The sequence below is a fragment of the Narcine bancroftii genome, chromosome 2 (assembly GCF_036971445.1).
Source record: "Narcine bancroftii isolate sNarBan1 chromosome 2, sNarBan1.hap1, whole genome shotgun sequence".
NCBI classification, from domain to species: domain Eukaryota; kingdom Metazoa; phylum Chordata; class Chondrichthyes; order Torpediniformes; family Narcinidae; genus Narcine; species Narcine bancroftii.
The window spans coordinates 291,562,762-291,580,149 of record NC_091470.1 but is presented as its reverse complement, the minus strand read 5'-3'; the positions used below and the strand labels follow the sequence as shown (position 1 = coordinate 291,580,149).

The window sequence follows — 17,388 nt, the reverse complement described above, 5'->3', positions numbered from 1 at the left end:
TCTTTTTTCAGTAAATTTAGCAGTTTCTTCCTTTTGATTTGGTTATGTATTCCGTTAATATTTAAAGTCATATAGTTCAACATAGCCATTTCATACTTTGCTTATCTTTCCTTTCCGTTTCCTCATCATCACCTTTCCTTCTTATCCATTTCTGCTTTCTTGTTTTGAACATTTTATAAGACAACATTTCTAAAACATCAAACATTTCCCTTATTTTCCTATCTAAAATTTCTTTAACCCCACTATCCCCTCCCCTTTCTGAGTTGCCCTTTATCCCTTGTCGGGCAACCACATCTCCCCTCTCCATTTGGATTTGCAAATTCACTCGCAAGTGTCAACTGATTTTGCAGTGACTGTAACTCTTCCCCACCCAGCACCCCCCAGAAAAGATTTCAATTTTCATATATAACAAAGATCACTCTCTTAATTCCCTCCTTACTTCCTCTCTTCCCTTTCATTCCCTTATTAATTCTTATCTATACTCTATATTTTTTTCCTTTAAATACAGATACACTCATGTACACACATATATACATACACACATACATATATATATATATATATATATATAAATATATCCATATACACACATACATATTGTTCGTGGTCATTTTTACTCTCGTTACATGTCTTCATCTCTCTGCCTGTTTTGTAGTTGTTCTGCAAATTTTCGTGCTTCCTCCGGATCCGAGAATAGTCTGTTTTGCTGCCCTGGAATAACTATTTTAAGTACCGCTGGGTACTTTAGCATAAATTTATATCCTTTTTTCCATAGGATCGTTTTTGCTGTATTAAACTCCTTTCTCTTCTTCAGGAGTTCAAAACTTATGTCTGGATAGAAAAAATTTTTTTGACCTTTGTATTCTAGTGGCTTTTTGTCTTCTCTTATTTTCTTCATTGCTTTCTCCAATATATTTTCTCTTGTTGTATATCTTAAGAATTTTACTAAAATGGATCTTGGTTTTTGTTGTGGCTGTGGTTTCGGGGCTAATGTTCTATGTGCCCTTTCTATTTCCATCTCTTCCTGTAATTCTGGTCTTCCTAGGACCCTGGGGATCCAATCTTTTATAAATTCTCTCATATTCTTGCCTTCTTCATCTTCCTTAAGGCCCACTATCTTTATATTATTTCTTCTGTTATAATTTTCCATTATATCTATCTTCTGAGCTAACAGCTCTTGTGTCTCTTTAACTTTTTTATTCGACTCTTCTAATTTCTTTTTTAAGTCCTCTACTTCCATTTCTACGGCTGTTTCTCGTTCTTCCACCTTGTCCACTCTTTTTCCTATATCTGACACTTTTCTTCTGCACTTTTAATTCTTCTTTTTATTTCACTAAATTCTTGTAATTGCCATTCTTTTACTGATTCCATATATTCTTTAAAAAAAATCCATTGTCTTGCCTTTCCCTTCTTCTTCCATTTCTCTATGTTCTTCTTCTTCTTCTTCTTCTTCTTCCTCTGGGTTGGTCATCTGTTGTTTCCTTGTTTTCTTTTTACTCTCTTCTTTCTTGTTCTCGTTGTTTTCTGTGTTCTCTTCCTGTTGTTGTGTTGCAGCTGTCATCCTCAGCTGTGGAGATCGACTCCTCAGCTGGTCCCCCCTCCCGTCAGTGTTTTTTTTGTCATGCGCATAGCGCATGCGCGGTTGCACACTTTTACTTGGCTCCACGAGCCATTTTTGTAGTCCCAAGCTCCGGACTTCCACTGACCTTAGGGAGCGGGCTTCTCTCTCTGCAGCGGGCCTCCTCGGACAGGTAAGGCCTTCACCTTCTTCTTCCGACGTTCTTTCTTCTTCTCTTCCTCCTGTTGCTTTCGACTTTTCTTTCTTCGCTGCCATTTTCTTCCCGCCTTTACTTTCACTTTGTTTTAATTTTTATTCTTGTGCCTTTGTGTTTAGTGTATTTTTTAAAAACTTTTCCGGAGAGGGCTGGAGTTCCCTGACCGGCCACTACTCCATCACGTAACTCCTCCCCCCAAATCAAGATTGTTGATGGTGACTGTTTTGTGACCAATCTAGAACATTAATTCATTGGTACAGATCATAATTCAGTTTAATCCTCTTCTGAATCAACACTTTTATGCCCATTAACATGAACTACAGGCTAGGGAACATAGTGTCAAAAGCCTCTTGTTAAAGGAGAATGAGCTCAGAATCAAAAAGCCTTTACTCAGTATTGTGGCACTGTGCCTTTTTTTTTTTTTTTAATTTTTTTATTTTTCACACCATAAATCACAATAGCCATGATATACACTTTTTCTTTTCCACACATTTACAGTGACTTTTTCTCCCTCCCCCCTCCCTCCTCCCAAGCCACCCCCCCATCCCCCCCCCCTCATCCATTTTAGTTATACAATCTAGGTTGCATTAATTCAGTTAGACAATGTTGTCATTCAACAAAAATACACCAGAAATTCTACTGAGTCCATTCTTTTCTTTTCTTCTCCTTCCATCAACTTAGGTAATGTTTGTTCCCGGTAGGTTTTCGCTATTGTATTTAATGTAAGGCTCCCATACTTGTTCGAATATTTCAATATTATTTCTTAAACTATATGTTATTTTTTCTAATGGAATACATTTATTCATTTCTATATACCATTGTTGTATTTTCAAATTATCTTCCAATTTCCAGGTTGACATAATACATTTTTTTGCTACAGCTAGGGCTATCTTAACAAATCTTTTTTGTGCATCCTCCAAGTCAATTCCAAATTCTTTATTTTTTATGTTACTTAGGAGAAAGATCTCTGGATTCTTTGGTATATTGTTTTCTGTTATTTTATTTAATATCTGATTGAGATCATCCCAAAATTTTTCTACTCTCTCACATGTCCAGATTGCATGAATTGTTGTTCCCCTTTCTTTTTTACATCGAAAACATCTATCAGATACTGTTGGGTCCCATTTATTTAACTTTTGCGGTGTAATGTATAGTCTGTGTAACCAATTATATTGTATCATACGCAGCCTCGTATTTATTGTATTTCTCATCGTTCCAGAGCATAACTTCTCCCATGTTTCCTTTTTTATCTTTATATTTAAATCTTGTTCCCATTTTTGTTTAGTTTTACCATTTGTTTCCTCATTTTCCTTTTCTTGCAGTTTAATATACATATTTTTTATAAATCTTTTGATTAACATTGTATCTGTAGCACTGTGCCTTTGATGCAGTTATTTTTGTGTAGAAATTTATTGTTTCCCTTCATATTAATAATTTGCAGCAATTGAGTATACTTAGTGTCATCTAAACATTAAAATACAACTATTTACATCTGATTTTTTAAAAACCCTCTTATTTCATTTTTTTATTTTGTTTGAGAGCATCACTGCAAATCTTGCAGCAACTAGAAACATATCTCAGATTAAGAGAGCAAAAAGGAATTTGATGCAATAACATAATAAACAATATTTAGTATCATGTAGACTTCTTCACTTAATGTAAAGGAGGGTGTGTGATAATATTTGTGTAACTTGGATTAAATTCTTATTATTCACAGAATTTAGAACCATGCTTGCCTTCATTTGTTATTCTGTTCAACCACTTGGGTAGCAATAATGAAGAAATTAATCCAATAAAGTCCAGCAGGAAGTATTAAAATCAGTCTTATGAAATAAACCCATTACTTTATCATGTACACACCATACAAAATCTGTAAGGAAATGTTGAAAATATAAAATGCATGTTTTTGTGTTAAAGATGAACTTCTCAACAAAATGAAGATGGGCAATAGATACTATGTAACAGGAATTCCAACTCATGTATACAGTGGTTCACAGCTAACATTATGCATGGAGGCAAACAGCATACAACCATGGATAGCAAATGGTAGGATTTCTGTTAATTAGTATTATTTAGGAGAAAACATTTCCAACTTTAATGATTTTAGAATAAGGCAATATTGAATTTTAAATTTAGTTTGACTGAGCTCCCAAATGCATTTCATTAAAGAGATGAGATACATGTGCTTGTTTTAGAATCTTCTTTTAGTTGCAGTTAAAGTGCACTGATCTAAAGATATTGCCACCCCCACAAAGCATCTTAACACGTGCTTATAAAATAAAGGGAGAAGTTGATCACTACATGTGTCTGTAAACACAAATAAAGTAGAGGTTAATGCATTTGTGATCAAAATGTATGTGTAAGCCTAAGATTGCTACCCAGATTAATTTCTTACCAACTTTCCCTAGCACCTTGCTCCCAACCTTGCTATGAAGTGGTTCCATTGACAATGATTACCCCCACTACTTTGCTGAAGTGGCTTATATTCACATGAGAACATTTACAGGGAATATGAAATAGCAGGCGAAGCGAGGAAAAATATCACAGCAAATTCCAATTGTTCCCAACACCCATGTATCATAAGTTCAATAATGGAAAAACTAGAAATTAATCATGTGATAATGAATGTTTAACTTGCATTGAAACTGTTTAAAAAAAACTGCAGATGGTGGAAATTTATTATAAAGCAGTAAATGCTGGAAACACTCAGCAGGTCAGACAATGTTCGTGGAAAGAAAAACAAAATGAATGTTTCAAGTTAAAGACCCTTTATCAAGACTGGGGAAGTGATAAAACAACTTAGTTTGAAGTTGTGAAAAGCTTGGAGAGGACTGACTAGGACAAAAGGAATATCCGATAATGGTTTCTGAGGTGATGCTAGTGGAGCTGTGTGGTTGATAGATTAATGAAGGGAGATAGTGCGAGAGAAAACAAATTGTTAATGCTATAATGTGTAGGCAGAGGCAGTGATAGAGACAGTCAACCCTAAAAGTTGGGAGACAGGTAACTGGGTGACTGTTAGGAGAGGAAAGGGAAAGAGGCAGACAATGTAGAGAACCCCTGTGGCCATTCCCCTCAACAAGTATACGGTTTTGGAAACTGTTGGGGGGGTGTGATCAACCAGGGACAAGTGGTCACATCTCTGGCGCAGAGGCTGGCCCCTCGGCTCAGAAAGGAAAGGGAGGGAAGAGGAGAGCTATGGTAATTGGGGACTCTTTGGTTAGGAGAGCAGATAGGAGGCTTGGTGAACAAGTTTGAGGCCTCCCAGATGCCAGGGTCAGGGATGTTTCAGATCAAGTTCATAGCCTTCTGGAGCAGGAGGGTAAGCAGCCAGATGTTGTGGTCCTCAGAGGAGTAGGGATGAGGTCCTGAAACGTGAATATAGGGAGTTAAGAAATAAGTTAAAAAGCAGGACCTCAAGGGTGGTCATCTCTGGATTGCTGCCTGTGCCATACGCCAGAGAGGCTAGGAACAGAAAGTTGTGGCAGATGAATGCATGGCTGAAGAGATGGAGCAGGGGTTCAGATTTCTGGGGAAGGTCTGATCTGTAGGAAAAGGATGGGCTGCACCTGAACTGGAAAGGGACCAATATCCTGGAAGGCAGGTTTGCTAGAGCTGTTGGGGAGGGTTTAAACTAATTTGGCAGGGGGATGGGATTCTGAATGTGGGTACAGAGATTAGGGTAGAAGGACAAAAGCATAATGTTACAAGTTCTGAGTTGGTGAGGAAGGACAGGCAGTGGACAAAATATAAATATAGCCAGTTAGAGGTGTTAAGGTGTCTATTTTAAAGCTAGGAGTATTAGGAATAAAGGGGTTGATTTTAGAGCATGGATCAGTATGTAGAACTATGAAACTACAATGTTGTGGCCATTACTGAAACTGGGAAGGGCAGGTTTGGCTAATGCAGGTACCGTGGTTTAGGGGTTTTAAAAAGAATAGGATGGGAGGTTAAAAAAAAAGCTGGGTGGGGGGGTGGGTGTAGCATTACTGGTCAAGGAAAGTATCACAGCTATAGAAAGGGATGATGATGCAGAGGGAGTGTCCACTGAGTCAGTGTGGGTGGAAGTCAGAAATAGGAAGGGAGCTATCACTGTGCTAGGAGTACTCTATTGGCCTCCAAATAATCCTCGAGACACCGAGCAGCCGAGAAGCAGGCTGATATTTGAATGTTGCAGGAAATACAGGGTTGTAGCTGTGGGTGATTTGACTGGCACCTGCTTACTACAAAAGGGATAGATGGGACTGAATTTGTCAGGTGTGTTCAGGAAGGATTTCTGACACAGTAATATGGACCAGCTGATGAGAGGAGAGGCCATACTGGGTCTAGTTCCGGGTAATGAACCTGGTCAGGTGGCAGACCTCTTGGTGGGGGAACATTTTGGTGAGAGTGATCATAACTCCCTTACCTCCAGTATAGCTATGGAAAAGGATAAAAACACACAAAATGGGAAAGTGCTTAACTGGGGAACGGCTAATTATGAAGGGATGAGGCAGGGACTGGCAAGGTTAAATTGGAAACAGGTGTTCAGGGGTGAAAGCACAGAAATAATGTGGAGGAGGTTTAGGGACCACTTATGCTGAGGTCAGGATAGGTTTGTCTCACTGGGGCAAAGAAAAAATGGTAAGAAAAGGGAACCGCGGCTGATGAAACAGGTGAGGCAACTAGTCAAGAGGAAGAAGGAAGCATATGTTAGACATTAAATGGTAGGCTATTGAGATGTGCAGAGCAACAAAGGGATTTAGGAGTTGTGGTAAATAGTACCCTCAAGGCTGATACTCAGGTAGATGGTGTGGTGAAGAAGGCATTTGGAATGTTGGCCTTCATAAATCAGAGTATTGAATTCAAGAGTAGGGAGATTATGATGAAATTGTACAAGGCATTGGTGAGGTCAAATTTGGAGTACTGTGTACAGTTTTGGTCACCAAATTATAGGAAAGATATAAACAAAATAGAGAGAGTGCAGAGAAGGTTCACGAGAATGTTGACAGGATTTCAAGGTTTGAGTTACAGGGAAAGGTTGTGCAGACTTGGGGCTTTTTTCTCTGGAGCGTAGAAGATTGAGAGGGGACTTGATAGAGGTGTTTAAGATTTTAAAAGGGACAGACAGAGTAAACGTGGATAGGCTTTTTCAATTAAGAGTGGGGGAGATTCAAACTAGAGGGCATGGTTTAAGATTGAAGGGGGAAAATTATAAGGGGAACATGAGGGGAAATTTCTTTACGCAAAGGGTGGTAGGGATATGGAATGAGCTTCCGACAGACGTGGTTGAGGCGGGATCATTGGTTACATTTAAGGGAAGACTGGATAGTTACATGGATAGGAGAGGACTGGAGGGGTATGGACCGGGTGCTGGTCAGTGGGACTAGGAGGGTGGGGATTTGTTACGGCATGGACTAGTAGGGCCGAACTGGCCTGTTCTGTGCTGTAAGTGGTTATATGGTTATTTGGAAGCAGGATACAGGAAGGGCTTTTGAGAAATATATGGTAGCCAGGAAAGATCTTAAGAAAGGACTTAGGAAAGCTCAAGGGAGGCATGAGAAGGCCTTGGCATGCAGGATTAAGGAGAAGCCCAACGTGAATAGAAGGATAACGAGAATGGAGGTGGGGCTTCTAAAGTATAGAGGCAACATGTGCCTGGAGGCAGAGGAGATTGGGAAGATCCTAAATAAATACTTTGCTTCAGTATTCACAAGAGAACAGGACCTTGATCAGGAAGAGGTCAAAATAGAAGAGGGCAATGTGGAAATTAAGAAACAGGAAGTGTTGGATCTTAAAAACATTAAGATTGATATACCAGGCTGCTGTAGGAAGTGAGAGAAGAAATAGCTGGGGCAGTAGCTATGATCTTTGAATTCTCTATGGCCATGGGGAGGTGCCAGAGGATTGGAGAATGGCAAATGTAGTCCCCTTATTTAAGAAAGATAACAGGGAGAATCCTGGGAATTATAGACCGGTGAGTCTTACATCAGTGGTGTGCAAACTATTGGAGAGGATTCTTAAGGATGAGATTGATGAGCATTTGAAGAAGTACAGTCAGCATGACTTTGTGAAGGGAAGGTCGTGACTCACAAGCCTAATTGAGTTTTTTGAGGAGGTAACAAAATTGATGAGAGTAGGGTGACAGATGTGATCTACATGGATTTTTAGCAAGGCATTTGACAAGGTTCCCCATAAGAGGCTCATCCAGAAAGTCATGAGGCATGGGATCAGTGGAACCTTGGCTCTGTGGATAAAAATAATTGGCTTGAGAGTAGAAGTGGAGGAATGTATTCTGCCTGGAGGTCGGTGACTAGTGGAGTGCCACAAGGACCCTTTCTCTTTGTGATTTTTATGTGATTAAAAAGCTGGTCACTTCATTATAGGAAGGATGTGGGAGCTATGGAGAGGGTACAGAGGAGATTTACTAGGATGTAGGCTGGATTATAAAACAAGTCTTAGGAGGTAAGGTTAGCAGAGCTGGGACTTCCTCTTGAGAGGAGACTTGATAGAGGTCTTCAAGATTATGAGAGGCATAGGTAGGGTAGACAGTCAGCACCTGTTTCCCAGCTCAGGAACAGCAAACACCAGAGGACATATGTACAAACTTAAGCGATGGAAATTTAGGGGAGACATCAGGTTTTTTTTTACACAGAGAGTTGTGGGTGCCTGGAATGCCTTGCAGGGATGGTGGTGGAGGCTGAAACATTAAGGGCATTTAAGAAACTCTTAGACATGCACATGGATGAAAGAAAAATAGAGGGTTATGGGTAGGGTGGGTTTAGTACTTTTTGTAAGGAATATATGGGTTGGCACAACATCGAGGGCCTGTACTGTGCTGTAGTGTTCTATGTTCTAGATCAGATCTACCACTGAGACTTGCAACAGAACTATCCATTTCAGATACAAACATACAAAGCAACTTATCAAATATTTTGAATTAATTATTGAGTTCCAAAAGCTTTAGCATGCCTAGATGTAGGATTCCTTGGCATCAATTAATCTTTAATTGGGTCTCAATAGAACATCCAATAGATTTGTCAGAGTGGGATTGAGGATGATAATTACAGTCAACTATAAGCTTATAATGGCATCTAAGGGCTGAATGGACGCTGCAAAACTGTGGCAAAAGTTTGAAAAAAATACGGCTGGAGCAACTCGACATGTCGACCAGTATCTATGGTAGGGGTGGGAGGGAAGGTGGGAGAGAGGAATTGTTGGTGTTTTGGTTCAATGCCCTGCATAGGGACTCAGTGGAGAGGGAAGATGGTTGGCATAAAGAGGGGAAGAGATGAGTCATGGATCAGTAGATGACTGGTGGATTAAGGAGTGAAGGACAATGGGCAGATGGAGGCAAGAAGGGGAGGGGTGGAGCTGGGAAGCAGAGAAAGGTAAGTGATTGGTGGAAGCAGATGATGAAAATAGCAGATAGAGGGAGGTGGGGGCAGGGGAGGGTGGTGAAGACCTTTGCTGGAGGGTGATGGGGTGGTGATGCAAAGGCTACAGGTACTAGAGAGTGATGATGGGAACCATTAATGGAGAGGGTAAGGTGGAATTCAGGAGAGGGATATGGGTGTTGAGGCACTGTATGAGAAAGGGAACAAAAACGGGAGGACTGGAGTTGGTTCAGAAGGACGGGGGTGGGGGGGGGGGGAAACACAGGAAGTAAGAGGTGCCTGAAATTGGAAAATTCGATTATCATGCCATTGGGTTGTAATACCCAGACTACCCATAAGGTATTGCTTTTGGAAGAGTAACAGCCTCTACAGTATTTTGCGCCTACTGTCACCCAATATCCATTTGTTTTCTCTAAGTCAGGGAGACTATGTCATGAGCACCATGTACAGTACATTAGATTGGAAAATAGCAAGTGAATGTCTACTTCAGCTGAATAATTCTCTGGATTCATGAATTGTGGGATAAAGTAAAAGAGCAGATGTTGCATCTCCTACAATTGTATGAGGAAATGCAGCAAGAAGGAGTGTTGGTTGGTGGAGATGGAGAGCAGACTAAAGTCACAAAGAGAATGGTACCTTTGGATTGCTGGAAGAGAAGATGTATCATAGAATCAGTTGAAGGAGAAAAATTATGAAGAATGACCCATTGAATATTGAGGTTAGTGAGATAGAAAGTGACAACCAGTGGAATTCCATCCTTATCTTTAACTGGGAGAGCTGAGAAGAGATGTGTGGGAAATCGAGGAGATCATTTGTGAAGAGGAAATAATGGTTAAAGAAAATGATGGACATCTTTCAGGCAACTGTGGACTGGAATTGGGAGAATGAAATGAAGTTAAATAATCAAGAAAGCTTTTGGAGTTGGTAGATATCTAATGTATTTTGGTTGGTCGTCTATCACCTGAGATGAAGTTGGGAAAGTCTAGAAAGGGAGGAAACATAAAATTAGAGAAGGTTGGAAATCAAAAATTTAACAAGGTCTCTTTTAGTGTATGCTTTGCAATCTATGTGCTCCCAGTACTTTATGTTTTGAAATAAAACTTATTCTGCACTTCCACTAATTCTGCATTTCCATTCATGCCCTCTGTGGTCATCGAATGTACCTTAATGTTTCACTGGATGAGCCCATTGTGTTGTTATGGAATATTGATATTGACAATGAACTGAACAATGTATATATACATACACAGCGTTACAAGAACTTGGCATGCTTCATTCTGAATTGAACTGCATTAAATGTTCTTGAAACCATGAAAACAATGTTTGTTCAACCTGTTAATGTAAGAAAATTAATAACTTTTCTATTGTTCATATGAAGATCCACCTTCCATCAATGAGAACTTCAAGTATCTCCTCTCTGTCACAATGTCTTCACCCTGGAGATTTGCAGCTGTTCTGGTTGACAACTTTGCTTCACAGATTGTCCCTTCAGGCACTTGCAACATTCTTAAACTTAGTCTGCTGCTGAGTCTGGTTCAGACCTGCAATATTGGAAAGCAGTCCGTGGAGCACTTAGATCTTTTAATTGCTACAAGTGATCCAATAACAGTGGACAGGTATAGTTTCATGCTGTTTAACTTCTATGATCTTTAAGGGGGGCATTATAAAATCTATTTTGAGAGGTTTGCTGAATATTCTAGTTATTTCAAATTACTTGATAGTAGTTCCATAATGTTCCCTCTTCGGAAGTTTAGTGAGATCTTTTAATCCTAACTCTGTATCTTCATATGGTTCTCAGGGTTTAATTGCCCTGAGAGAGTGGCTATATATGTTTGAAATATGATGAGGATGAGGTTTTCCATGCCAGCTCAACAGAGATGTCCTCTATCTACCATAATCAACTCAGCCCTCACCTGCATACTCAAAAATCTGCTCTGGCCCCCTCTGCTCCCACGCATAACAAGGACAGGATTCCCCTTATCCTTGCCTATCACCCCACCAGCCTCAGTGTCCAACATATCCTCTCTATCATTTCCACCATCTACCACATGATCCCATCAGGTACATTTTGCTTTCTCTCCACCTTCCACAGGGAATGCTCCCTTTGAGACTCCCTCATCCACTCTTCCCTCCCCACCAATCACCCCCTTGACACCTACCTCTGTGACCACAGGAGATGCTCCACTTGCTTTCATACCTCTTTCCTCACCACCATTCAGGGCCCCATCATTCCTTCAAAGTGAAGCCACACCACTGTGAATCTGTAGGGGTCATTCTACTGCATCCAGTGCTCCCATTGTTATCTCCTCCACATCAGAGAGACTGAGCACAGACTGAGAGATCATTTAATTGAGCATCTCGGTTCTCTCCACCACAATAGCGTGGATCTCCCACTGGCTACCCATTTAAATGCCCTGTCCCATTTCTTTGCTGACATGTCTATCCATGGTGCCATGCACCACCAGACTGAGACCACCTGCAAATTAAAGGAACAACACCTCATCTTCCATCTGGGCTCCCTTCAAGCAGATGGAATTAACATCAACTTTCCCGGTTTCCATTAAACACCCCCCATCTTCTTCCCCCCTCCCATCTCCTTTCCTCTAGTTCTCTCTCTCTCTCTTTCATTTTCCTTCTGTCTCCTTTTACTGAACCAAATCAATTCTTATGTTTAATTGAGATACCTGCCTGCTTTATTACTTATACCTTGAAGAAGGATTTAGGGCTGAAATGTCAGTACTGTATCTCTACCGCCTATCAACACTGTGAGACCAGCTGAGTTCCTCCAACATTTCTGTGTGTTTTGGCTATATATGTTTCACTTCTGTGGAATAGTCATTCACAACTTAAGTCTTTCAGATGGAATTTAGGAAAGAGAGATCCAATAGGATTTTGTAGGGTCATAATTGGTGGGGGGGGGGGGGGGGGGCAAGAAATTCTACCAAAATCATAGATGTAATTCTCAGAGGCCCTTTAAAGGATTTTGTGATCAGAATATTGCTAGGTTATTCATGTTTTTATTCAAAATGCAAAGCTTCTGTTTTTGAGAGACTATATCCAATCATCATGTAGAGTGGAGACAAATTCCCTGAACAATATTTACCTTGTGCATAATTACAGGATATAATTAAATAGGACTTTCTGAACCATGTTTGTTGATGATAAATGATCTCTGTACAAAATTAATCAGATTGGAAACATTCAGTAACGTAAGATCTAATTACAAATAGATAACATCTGTGATATCATTTGTCATAATTATTCTGTACATCAGATAACTGCCTAAAGGGATAAAAAAATTATCATTAAAGATATATAATCCCATAAACAATTTTCTTGTTTCCCTCATATTTACTTTACAGTTTTAAAATTAAAAACTCCTGAATTTCATAACAGTATTTGGATATCAGAAGACATGATTTTTCTCGGTGATTCCATAACTTTGTTATGGCTTCATAGCTTTTGTTTCTCTTTCTCCAGCATTTCCCAAGTAGGAGAATCTCCATTGGGGTGCTGGCAACAAATAATCTAAGGACCACAATAAAGCAAAATGCAAAAAGGATTTTTTTTAAAATTGGCAATAAATGTAATTTAAAGGGCTGTAAAACTTTAAAGGATCGTAAGTGGATGGAGATAAGAAATAACATACAATGGAAAACATTGGTGGGAGTTAAAATAATATTGATAATGAGTTTGTTGTCATGCAATTCTTCTACAGCTGAACAGGTATTGTTTAATAAAATGAGAATAGTAAACTTAATTGAACTAAAAAATGATAATAAATACATAAAATAACGAGACAGTAAATATTCACAGTAATCTTAGGGCAAAAACAAGTAATGCAGATAGTCCTTTTGTGCTGTCAGAGTAGTCCATGATTAGTGTTACAAGGGGGAATTCAAGGGTCAGATAGCTATTGGAAAGTATTTGTTCTTGAACTAGAGATGCTGGTTTTCAGGCATCTATATCTGCTGCACAAAGATAGCAGTGAGAACAGGTTGTGAACAGTATGGAGGGGGTTGTATTTAAACACCCAACATTACGGGTAATGCAGGGAACAATGTAATTAAAGAGATTAAAGGGTAATATAATCATGGATGGCTTTAATTTACCTATAGATTAGGGAAATCAAATGAGTAACAATGGTGATAGTGGAGGAGGATTAATTTAGGGAACTGTTTTTTCTATTTATATTACGGGACCAAAGGGTGAAGATGTTATTTTGGATCTACTGTTGTATAATGGGAAATTGACAAACTGTTGCTTAAGGGAATTTTAGAGAACAGTAATCACACAACATGATAAGAGTTATGAATTGTTATGGGCCCAGAGGACCCCAAAACCCAGCAGCACTAGAAATTCACCAAGACAAATGATTACTTAAACAAGTATATTAAGTATATTAGTAAGGCTTATCTGTAAACTTGGGGGTGGGTTCATTATGACAGTGGCACGGTTACCATAGCAGTTAGTGCAGCACCTAGAGTGCCAGCGACTGGGGTTCAAATTTAAATTTTGTACGTTATGGGAATTAGATGATTAAAGTGAACTTTCCATAATAAAGACTGATTTTTTTTTCAAATTACTTTACATTTTGTACTGTCTTTTGTCTTTTAAATGGTGTATTCTTAATATGGTATCATAGTTAGGGATTAGAACAGTGAGTCTCAGTCAACTGGAAAATTTACTTATTCAACATCCATAATCCCTGTCGGTGCAAGATAATGGGGATTTTACTGTTCATTTTTTTTGTTGTTTAAAAATATCCAAGATAAAAAGTGTTCATGGTATGGTTATCCAGAGAAGTTCAAGAATGCACAAGATCAAAGGAGAAGGCATGTTGCCAAAAAATGTAAGATAGTGAAACTTTAAAATTTGGTAAAGGGGCACAAAGGCTTTGCTAAGAAAACTGGGAATACAAGAATTGGCTGGCAAGAATCATGAAAACCAGCTGAGAGATTTTGCAGATATGTTAAAAGATGAACTAAAGTTAATGTGGGTCCTTTACAGATAGAAATAGGAGAAATTATATTGGGAAATAAAGAAATTGCAAAAAAGCAAATATTTTGTGTCGACCCAGGAATAATGGAGAACAACAAGTCTAGAGTATTTGAAAGAAATTGGAAATGTTAAGAATTAGTGTTAGAAAAATTAATGGAAAAAAAAAAAGCTGATAATTCTGCAGGATTTGCATCCAAAGATTTTGAAAAAGAGTGTGTATGTTTCTGTCAGGATTAGAGGCAAGGTTAGCAAGCCTAGGGAATCTTGTTCAGAAAAAAAGAGGTGTATAACGGGTATAGGCAACGTGGTGTAAATGAGGTACTTGAGGAGTATAACAATTGCAAGATAAACAAGAAACAAATCAGGAAGGCTAAAAGAAGACTTGAGGTTGCTTTGGTAGACAATGTGATGGACAATCCTATGGGGTTCTATGTTAAGAGCAAAATGATAATAAGGGAAAAAATTGGTCCCCTTGAAGATCAGAGTGGTTGGCTTTGATCAGAGCCAAAAGAGATGGGGGAGATCTTTAATGTTTTTTTTTCATTAATATTGACTCAGGAAATGGGTACAGAGACATGGGAAGTAAGGAAAATGAGCAGTGAGGTCATGGAACCTATACAGATTAAAGAGGAAGTGGTTGCTGTCTTCAAGCAAATAAGGATGGTTAAATTCCCAGGGCCTGACAAGATATTCCCTTAGATCTTGAGGGAGGCAAGTGTAGAAATTGCAGGGGCTCTGGCAGAAATATTTAAAATGTCCTTAGCCACCGGTGTGGTGCCAGATGTTGGAGAGTAGCTCACGTTGTTCTGTTGTTTAAAAAACGCATCAAAAATAACTGGAAATTATAGGCCAGTGAGCTTGACATCAGTAGTATGTAAATTATTAGAAGGCATTCTAAGAGATTGGATATACAATTATTTGGATAGCAAGAGACTGATTAGGGATAGCCAACGTGGCTTTGTGCATAGTAGGTTGTGTTCAACCAATCTTAGGGAATTTTATGCAGAGGTTACCAGGAAAATTGACAAAGGAAAGGCTGTCTACATGGACTTTAGTAAGGCTGACAAGCTCCCACATGGGAGGTTCGTCAGGAAGGTTCAGACACTAGGTATTCATGGTGAAATGGATTCGACAATAGCTGGATGGGAGAAGCCAGAGAGTAGTGATGGTTGATTGCTTCTCAGACTGGAGGACTGCGACTAGTGGTGTGCCTCACGGATCTGTGCTGGGACCATTGTTATTTGTCATTTATAACATTGATCTTTATGGTAAATAGGATCAGCAAGTTTGCAGATAACACTAAAGTTGAAGGTGTTGTGGACAGTGAAGGTTTTCAAAACTTGCAGAGGAATCTGGACCAGGTGGAAAAATGGGATGAAAAATGGAAGATGGAATTTAATGCCAACAAGTGTAAGGTGTTGCATTTTGGAAGGACAAACTAAGAAAGGACACACATGGAAAATGATAGAGCACTGAGGAGTGCGGTAAAACAGAGGGATCTGAGAATACAGGTACATAATTCCCTGAAGGTAAATAGGATTATAAAGAGAGCTTTTGGCATATTGGCTTTCATAAATCAAAGTATTGAGTGCAGGAGTTGGGAATGTTATGGTAAAGTTGTACAAGACATTGGTGAAGCCAAATTTGGAATGTTTTGTGCAGTTTTGGTCACCTAACTACAGGAAAGATATCAATAAGGTAGAAAGAGTGTAGAGAAGATTTACTAGGATGTTGCCCGGACTTCAGGAACTGAGTTACAGGAAAGGGTTAAACAGGATAGGACTATTCCCTGGACTATAGAAGAATGAGGGGAGATTTGATGTTTATGAGTGGATAAACAGAGAAAATGTAGGTAGGCTTTTTCCCAATGAGGGTAGGTGAGATTCAAACCAACAGACATGGGCTAAGGGTGAAATGGGAAAAGTTTAGGGGGAACTTCTTCACACAGAGAGTGGTGGGAGTGTGAAACAAAGTACCAGCTGAAGTAGTGAATGTGGGCTCATTTTTAACATTTGAGAAGAATTTGGACAAGTATGTGGATGGGAGAGGTATGGAGGGCTATGGACTGTGTGCAGGTCAGTGGGACGAGGCAAAGCAATGCTTCAATACAGACTAGAAGGGCTGAAGGGGTCTATTTCTGTGCTGTAATGTTCTTCGGTTATCCAACTGCACGAATCATGATTATCCAACTGCACGAAAACCAACAAGGTCGGGTCAGATACAGCAATGAGCTCTCTGAACCCTTCTCCATTAACAATGGCGTGAAGCAAGGCTGTGTTCTGGCACCAACCCTCTTTTCAATCTTCTTCAGCATGATGCTGAACCAAGCCATGAAAGACCCCAACAATGAAGACGCTGTTTACATCCGGTACCGCACGGATGGCAGTCTCTTCAATCTGAGGCGCCTGCAAGCTCACACCAAGACACAAGAGAAACTTGTGCGTGAACTACTCTTTGCAGACGATGCCGCTTTAGTTGCCCATTCAGAGCCAGCTCTTCAGCGCTTGACGTCCTGCTTTGCGGAAACTGCCAAAATGTTTGGCCTGCAAGTCAGCCTGAAGAAAACTGAGGTCCTCCATCAGCCAGCTCCCCACCATGATTACCAGCCCCCCCACATCTCCATCGGGCACACAAAACTCAAAACGGTCAACCAGTTTACCTATCTCGGCTGCACCATTTCATCAGATGCAAGGATCGACAATGAGATAGACAACAGACTCGCCAAGGCAAATAGCGCCTTTGGAAGACTACACAAAAGAGTCTGGAAAAACAACCAACTGAAAAACCTCACAAAGATAAGCGTATACAGAGCCGTTGTCATACCCACACTCCTGTTCGGCTCCGAATCATGGGTCCTCTACCGGCACCACCTACGGCTCCTAGAACGCTTCCACCAGCGTTGTCTCCGCTCCATCCTCAACATCCATTGGAGCGCTCACACCCCTAACGTCGAGGTACTCGAGATGGCAGAGGTCGACAGCATCGAGTCCACGCTGCTGAAGATCCAGCTGCGCTGGATGGGTCACGTCTCCAGAATGGAGGACCATCGCCTTCCCAAGATCGTGTTATATGGCGAGCTCTCCACTGGCCACCGTGACAGAGGTGCACCAAAGAAAAGGTACAAGGACTGCCTAAAGAAATCTCTTGGTGCCTGCCACATTGACCACCGCCAGTGGGCTGATATCGCCTCAAACCGTGCATCTTGGCGCCTCACAGTTTGGCGGGCAGCAACCTCC

General features: G+C 40.1%; 1 protein-coding gene across 1 annotated transcript in view; it reads left to right on the top strand.

Moving 5' to 3' along the window:
* mcmdc2 (minichromosome maintenance domain containing 2) overlaps positions 1-17,388 on the top strand; it is a 71,941-nt gene that overhangs the window by 27,367 nt on the left and 27,186 nt on the right. The window contains exons 7-8 of the mRNA XM_069921338.1: positions 3,693-3,821; positions 10,530-10,767. Coding sequence (XP_069777439.1) covers positions 3,693-3,821; positions 10,530-10,767 — 367 coding nt within the window. The remainder of the gene's footprint in view (positions 1-3,692; positions 3,822-10,529; positions 10,768-17,388) is intronic.